Below are 7,362 nucleotides of genomic sequence, written 5' to 3'. Positions count from 1 at the left end.
TTGAGCAGGGATCACTCTTTTGGATGTGCAGCTACTTGCAGCCTCCAGGCTGAGCACGTGAGTGCTCAGGATGGGTCCTGCTGCTCACGCTGTCAGTGTGAACCGTTAGAGCTCGAGTGACAGAAGTTTGCTGTGCTTCATTGCAATCACTTTATGAGGTCCGTTAGGAAAGATTTAAAATCATCTGGAGAACAAATCTAGCAGAAAGGTATGTCAGGTGTAGACATCTCCCCTGCTTTTGGGGAGGTCATGTCACAGCTACCTTTAGCAAATCTCAATCTCACAACCTTACCTCTGCTTTTTTTTTCCTGGAATCAGACATCTGGGGAAACATGGTGGATAGAAAAAGTCAAAATGCTGCAATGCTCCCGGCTGGGCTGTACCGTGGAGAGCTTGCATGCGGCAGGATGAGGAAAGCAGTTCATAAGAGCTGCAAGATGTCAGAAAGAAAGGAAAGGGTGTCGAGGTGTTAGTACAGCATAGGTTGGGCAAGGCAACTGCCTTAGAAGAAACATCTCCTAAAAGCAGAAGTTTGTCTACTGAGATGGGGTTGGTTTGGAAATATCCTAGCGCTCATCACTGTGCTGTGGTTTGGAGGAAATGTTGGTTACTGAGGAGGAGCCATGCGCGCGGATGAAGGGGCAGAGTCTGACTATATTTTGGCTGGAATCTGTACTTCCTCATGGCACCGAGGAAGATGCAGAAACCACGATGGTGTTGGACATTGCAGTCAGATATTTTAATAGTGCACTGTTCTCTCGTCTCCTTCGCTGCTTCCCAATCAGGATGCATCGAATGATGAAAGAAGAATCAAGTTTCAGGACAAGCAGCCTGGAAAATATGACGCGGGACCCGAGCAAAGAAAAGCTGCACATGAAGCTCTGCAGTGGGTCCTGCCACGCCGAGCAAATCCTCCAGACACTAAACTCCTACCGGCAGAGCGGCATCTTCACAGACGTGGTGCTATTAATTGACGGACAAGAATTCCCCTGTCACCGTGCCACTTTGTCAGCCAACAGCACGTATTTCCGGGCCATGTTTGGTGGCAATCTCAAGGAAGGCCACCAGGATATCATTAATATCCAGAAGATTTCTGCTTCCACCATGTCTCTCCTTCTTGACTATATGTATGGGGGGAACATCATCATTCAGGAGGACAATGTTGAAGGCATCTTGGAACTGTCTGACTTGCTGCAGATCTCTAAGCTCAGAGATGCTTGTGTCACCTTCCTTGAAGGCCAGCTTCACCCATGCAATTGTTTGGGCATCATGAAGTTTGCTGATTCATTCTCCATCGCATCCCTGACAGAAAAGAGCAAGAGGTTCATGCTGGAGTGTTTTGTGGAGGTGTCGTGTCATGAAGAGTTCCTGGAGATGGGTGCGAAGGAGCTGGTTGAATATCTGTCCGATGAGCAGCTGGTGGTCCCCAAGGAGGAAGTGGTCTTTGAAGCAGTCATGCGCTGGGTACGGCACGACGTACCTGCCAGGAAGGGAGCCTTGAAGGACCTCCTTGAGCATGTGCGTCTGCCCCTGCTCGACCCCACCTACTTCCTGGAGAAGGTGGAAATGGATGGACTCATCCAGGACTCAAAGGAGTGCATTCCTCTACTGCACGAGGCCCGCAAGTACTACATCCTCGGGAATGAGGTCAGCTCTTTGCGATCAAGGCCCAGAAGGTAAAACACAGCATCTTCTTCTCTAGACTGGCATGGCCTAAGTTGATAGATCTTAAACTTTGAGGGGAGTTCTTGGGTTGTTTTTTCTTTTCTTTTTTTTTTTTTTTCCTCCTCCGATTGCTTCTCTTTTGGCCTCCCTGTTTCCAAAACGAAGGCATTGGAGATGTTTGCTTGGCTTAAAGGATTCCTGTGAAACTTATACTAATGCATGTGACACTTTTTTTTGTTGTTGTTGGCAAGAAGTGCTCTAGTCGCACCGCTCTGGGTGTGCAATGGTGCTCTCCAGATGTGTGTCCAGACTATGGGCAGGAAGGGGTGTTTGTAGCTCTTTATTTCTGTCTGCTTTCACCAATGGGTAGAGCACTGGGTTGAGACCTCTTTTCCGTTCCCAGCTCTGCCGCTGGTCTGCTCTCATTTCACCTCTTTCGGTCTCTCTCCCACCTTCTCCAGGCTGTCTGTTAGCAGGAAGGCTTGGACCAGTCTCAGTCCTCCTGGCCATCAGCGTGGTGCCTAGCTCAAAGGCATTGCTGCAGGGTCAGGAATTAATGTCCAGGGAAAAAAAGCAGTTACTGTCCAGGTGGCTACCTCGGCATCCCCAAATATTTTTTTCTTTTTTTCTTTCTGTTGGTTTATTGATGAACAGCAAGAAGGTAAAGAGATGCTGGCCCAGGCAGCTGCCAGTGTAAAGTGGAGGAGGCAAAGAAAAAGTGATTTCTAGGGTTGGGTGTGTGTAGAAATCTGCATTTTTTTGTGACTGTGAAGTTTGGATTTGACCAGCCACGTTTTAAGCCTCTGCTGTATCTTCATGGTGCCACAGGTGCCTTAGGGTGTGCTTGGTAAGAGTGCTGATGGACACCTCTGCTCTGGGGTGGGTTGCAATATCCAACCAACTTGGTTTGCAAGGCTCCCCATCCTTTTCCAGGGGACACCCATGACCACGGGGCTGCAAGGCCAGGTTCTTGTGCCCCTCTGCTCTTCAACCCAAGGAGCGCAGGTTTTTTTGCCACTCAGTGGAGCATCCTGGGCAGAAGGACGGAGCTTGCCCCAGCGCATCTGAGAAGTCCCAACCTGGCATTTAGGGCATGTTTCTGTCAGGTGGAAGAGATGGTTTGACACATCTTCTCTGTGCTGAATACCACAACAGGCCATTATATACAGAACTGCTCAGCAACAGGGTCTGTGGTGACTTCCTCAAGGATGCAAACAGCTAAAATTCACTGGGGATAAATCCCACCCGCCCCAGCGTCCACATTTTACCTCCCTCCTTTTAGGGCTTTGGTCTTCAGTGAATTGTCTCAGCCTGCACAAACCACGGCAGAGCTGGGGATTGGACCGAGTCTTTCAAATCCTCTTTCACCCTCCTCCTTCCTCTCCCCTCCCCTCCCGCAGGGCCGTTCCTCTCTTGCCACCTCCTAGCTGGCAGGATTTTCCTTCCCCTGCTGTCTGTCTCGTCTGCTCACTGCTATTAGGGCTGGAGAGAGAGACATTTCCTGGAAACACTTGTCTCCCCAGGCAGAGAGCTTGTTGCAGGCGGGCTGCCAGGAACAGCTTTCCACGCTCGTGGCTGTGCCTTGAGGATTAGGCTTGATTGTGCTGGAAGGGGGGAGGGCGAGTGGCAGGAGGCAATCTCACGAAGGACTTTTAAAGGTCATTCCCATTTTCTTTCCCTGTGCAGTTTGGACCCCTTCCCACCCAGCCTGGGAGGTGCCTTTGATTTCAATGTGCAGACCAAAGGGTAGGTGCAAGGGTGAAAGGATTTGCCCAGAAAATCAGTAGCTGGTGCAGGAGAGGACCCTGCTCTATCCATCGGACTGTGCTGCCAGTGTCCTAGATAGGATGGGAGGGATGATGGAAAGGAGTAGCCTGGCCCGGGGACTTACCCATGCCTTTCATGGTCTAGGTTCATGGAGCTGGCAGAAGTCATCATCGTCATTGGGGGCTGTGATAAGAAAGGCCTGCTGAAGCTGCCCTTCACAGACCTCTACCACCCAAAGAGCAGGCAGTGGACGGCCCTCTCCAGCGTGCCTGGCTACACCAAGTCAGAGTTTGCTGCCTGCACACTGAAGAACGATGTGTACATATCAGGTGAGATACCCTGGACCAGATGGTCCCTTCCTGGTTGCAAAGAACCTCTGCTTGGACAGCCACTCCTTAGGTCTATTCACTAGGACTCATTCACATGCATCCCAGCTTTGGCGCAAAGTCACTTCTTGGTGAAGTTTATCCTTAGGTGGTCTGGATTTTGCTGTCCCAAGGAACAATTTCACCTTTGAGGGGGAGGAGGGCAGTATTAAAAAACCTTTCCCTCCTGTTGGGCATCTGTCAAAAGTGTTCAGCTGTGGAATGAGCTCGTTTTGGTGTGTGCTGTCAGAGAGGGTTTCCTAAGACATGAGAGTCTCCTGCCTGTCCCTCACTTAAAATATAATGCCTATCAGATGAGTTCTATATAAGGGATGGAGCAGTGTAACAAGTGCCTTGAAGTCCAGACGGTATCTCCCTTAGGAAGCTGAGTTTACATGGCCATAACCCAATAACTCTATCCCGGCCTAAGTTGTTCCATTGCATGGAGGAACTATGCAATATTGTGGTGCAGTGAGGTGATGGGGCTGTCCCTGGGATTGCACCAGCCCTCCATCCCTCTGTTTTTCAGGAGGACACATCAGCAGCAACGACGTTTGGGTGCTGAGCTCCCAGCTGAATGTCTGGATCAAGGTTGCTTGTCTGCAGAAAGGCCGATGGAGGCACAAAATGGCAACGCTTCAGGGCAAGGTAAGCAATGGCCTGAATTTTGGAAGAAGCCACGTGGAGCACTGTCCCCCACTTCTCCTGCTGCCAAGTACAATGAGAAACTGTCAGTGTGCGTTTGTCTTCTGGGTCATTTAGAGATGGTTTTGATAGGAGAACAACTAGGACATAACCAAGGCGTCATTGTTTCAGTTGGGTGTGTGTTGTCACCTGAAGTAGCCACAAATGAAGTTGTAGCAATAAGATCTACCATGGGATGGTGCAAGACTTCTGCAGATAGCTGTGTTAAGTCTTTGGGTGAAGGCTATACAGTGTGGGGTGTTTCGTAGATTCATAGAATGGTTTGGTTTGGAAGGGACCTTTAAAGGTCATCTAGTCCAACCCCAAGGTTTTACCGTGGCTTGATGTCTGTCTTTCTGGCCAAGTCCTAGCCTCCCCTCATGTACGCCGTGACAGCATAGCCCATTAGGTGAGTCCAGGTGTTTCTAATCGGCTTGCTTTGCTCCTTTTGTGGCAGATCTACGCTGTGGGAGGTTTTGATGGGTTTTACCGCCTCTCCAGTGTGGAGTGCTATGACACCTTCTCCAACAGCTGGTCAACCTTGGCCCCGCTGCCTCAAGCCGTGAGCTCGGCAGCTGTGGTCGCCTGCCTGAACAAGCTCTACGTGCTGGGCGGTGCTGTGGATGACACCGCTAACACCGACAAGGTATTGCTGGGGCATCAGGAACGGACAGACACCTAAAGAAGAAGGTTTGCCAGGGAACGTGGAGCGAAATGGGGTTGTCATTAAGCTACAAGGGTGCCTTTTTTTTGAAGACTAATGAAGGCTCCCTTATAATAAGATGAGAAGTCATACATTTAAATGGAAGCCAATGAGACTTAGGGACCAGAGAGGGAAGGTGTCAGGAGTTGACAGGATATTAGGCATGGTTTCAGCAGAGCCTGTTCTGCTCTGAAGCCTGGTGGGCCCTGAAACACCACAGGAACAAACCTCCGACACTGCGGGCGTTCACTTCAGGTAAGTACCAACAGTAGTAACTGCCTGGAGGAGACCTCTGCAAGCCAGATATGATGCTTCTGGTCTCCTGAGCTGCAGGAAGAGCCATCAGTGCTTCTCAGCTCCATCTCTGAACATTTAACCATGCACTGTCTGGGTCAAGGACGGCCACCCTGGGGGCTTGTAGTTTGTCTGGGAGACTTGAATCAAAGAGGGAATGCTAGAACCCCTCATCCCTTTGCTCACTGCACCGGTGTCTGGGTGTTGAAGCTCCCATCCATGTTTCTGTCCCCATGCGCTTTTATTTATAGTGAATACCAGCTTCATCCAAGCAGGGAGATGTGGTAAATTCATGTTTCCATAGCTGTGTTTCTCCTCCCAGGTCCAGTGTTATGATCCAGAGGACAACAAGTGGACGCTCTTGTCTCCCACCCCTTTTTACCAGAGGTGCATCAGTGCTGTCTGCTTGGACAACATAATTTATGTTGTAGGTGGACTCCTCAGTAAAATCTTCAGCTACAATCCAAGGGAAGACAGCTGGCAAGAAGTGGCCACCCTCCCTGGGCCTCTGGTAAGGAAGAGGTTTAGGAAAGAAGCTCTGAGCCTTCCCTCTCTCTCTAGAATAGGAGCCATCTGTGCTTTGCTGAGATTGAAGGCAAGGGAAATACACTGTGGGTTTGGCTCTGCGCATGTGAACGTGACCTCTGCAGAGCAACTCAAGCATATGTACTCACTGTCAGTGTCCATACCGCTTGGAAGATGTCTCTCCCACAGCAAACCCAAGTTTTCTTGCTGAAGCTGGGTCTACACTAGCTATTAATGCCAAAGGAGTGGATCTGTAGGGTGAAACCATTGGTGTTGAGGACCTGTTCTCCACACTATGTGTTTCAGGGTGAGGGTTATACTGGCTTTAGTCTGGTCTGTGGACTGAACACGGACTAGTGGTGGTTGTGTATCTTCCTTTAGTGTCGTCACGGTTTTGCACTCCAAAGCCATGCTGCAATGTGAGCCGTGGCGCAGCGAAGAGGAATGATGGGACTTACCTCATCCTGATCTGAATTAAAATGCCCATGTCAGTGCACCCTTATAAGTGGCGTTCACAGGGAGGTGCTGGCTGGGTCTCTGGTCTCTTGGTGTGCTTGTGAGTCTGGGGGACTGCTAAAAACAGCAACGGTCCCATCACTGGCTTGAGGCATTTCAAGTGAAATGCTAAAACTCTTACTGAAACGGTAAGATTGCAGCACCCCAAGAGCCAGACATCACTTATCTTACCTACTTTCACTCCCTTCTGCTGGACAGGTGAGAGTTGAGCCCATTGCAATGACTCACCCCCCTGCTCAGCCCCGTTGCCTAAAGCTGGAGGCTTGCTCCTCAGTTCTTGGGCTTTCCTTCTGCTTTCCAGGAGAGTTGTGGCCTGACAGTGTGTGGAGGGAAGATTTACATCCTGGGTGGCCGAGACGAGAATGGAGAAGGCACGGACAAAGCGTTCACTTTCGACCCAGTGACAGGGAGCGTAGAGCAGCAGCCGCCACTGCAGCGCTGTACCAGTTATCACGGCTGCGTCACCATCCTGCAGCGCATGAACAGATGACCACGGGGCTCCAACTGCGTCCACCTCCCACCCAGAGCCTCCCCTTGAGACAGTGGCCACCCAGCATGTGGACAGACATCTCACCTTTGTGCAGGGAAGGGCAATACAAGCCACTGGAGAAGATGTGCTCCAGCCAGCCCCTGAGCAGCCTCTATTTTGTTTTTCCTGGCCTCATGATGCCAGCGGCTTTGATGTTGATCTAGGTCAGAGAATGAAAGGGTGCTGGGCTGTGTGAAGCTGCATCGCAGACCTTGCCACAGTAGGATTCAAGTATCCTTGCAGCCCCTGGAACTACTGAATTCGACCTTTACTTAGGTTTTCCTGACTGTAGATAACGGTTTTCTGTTATGTTG

The 7,362-nt window shown here is 50.4% G+C and overlaps 1 protein-coding gene across 1 annotated transcript; it reads left to right on the top strand.

The window, feature by feature from the left end:
- The first annotated feature begins 786 nt into the window (after nt 1-786).
- On the top strand, nt 787-7,009 carry KLHL35 (kelch-like family member 35). Its single transcript, XM_009321943.1, has 6 exons — nt 787-1,676; nt 3,577-3,761; nt 4,327-4,445; nt 4,939-5,127; nt 5,801-5,989; nt 6,821-7,009. The coding sequence occupies exons 1-6, from the start codon at nt 787-789 to the stop codon at nt 7,007-7,009; spliced, it is 1,761 nt and encodes a 586-aa protein (XP_009320218.1).
- Nucleotides 7,010-7,362: the final 353 nt, after the last annotated feature.

Source organism: Pygoscelis adeliae, unplaced genomic scaffold (genome assembly GCF_000699105.1).
Source record: "Pygoscelis adeliae isolate BGI_AS28 unplaced genomic scaffold, ASM69910v1 Scaffold263, whole genome shotgun sequence".
Classification (NCBI taxonomy): Eukaryota; Metazoa; Chordata; class Aves; order Sphenisciformes; family Spheniscidae; genus Pygoscelis; species Pygoscelis adeliae.
Note: the sequence above shows the minus strand (reverse complement) of the source record. Positions and strands in the feature narration are given on the sequence as shown.

Coding starts and splice junctions, on each gene's coding strand:
- KLHL35 (XM_009321943.1), top strand. CDS start 787: ATGCATCGAATGATGAAAGAAGAATCAAGTTTCAGGACAAGCAGCCTG. Junction 1,677..3,576: donor TTGCGATCAAGGCCCAGAAG/GTAAAACACAGC, acceptor TTCATGGTCTAG/GTTCATGGAGCTGGCAGAAG. Junction 5,128..5,800: donor ACACCGCTAACACCGACAAG/GTATTGCTGGGG, acceptor TTCTCCTCCCAG/GTCCAGTGTTATGATCCAGA.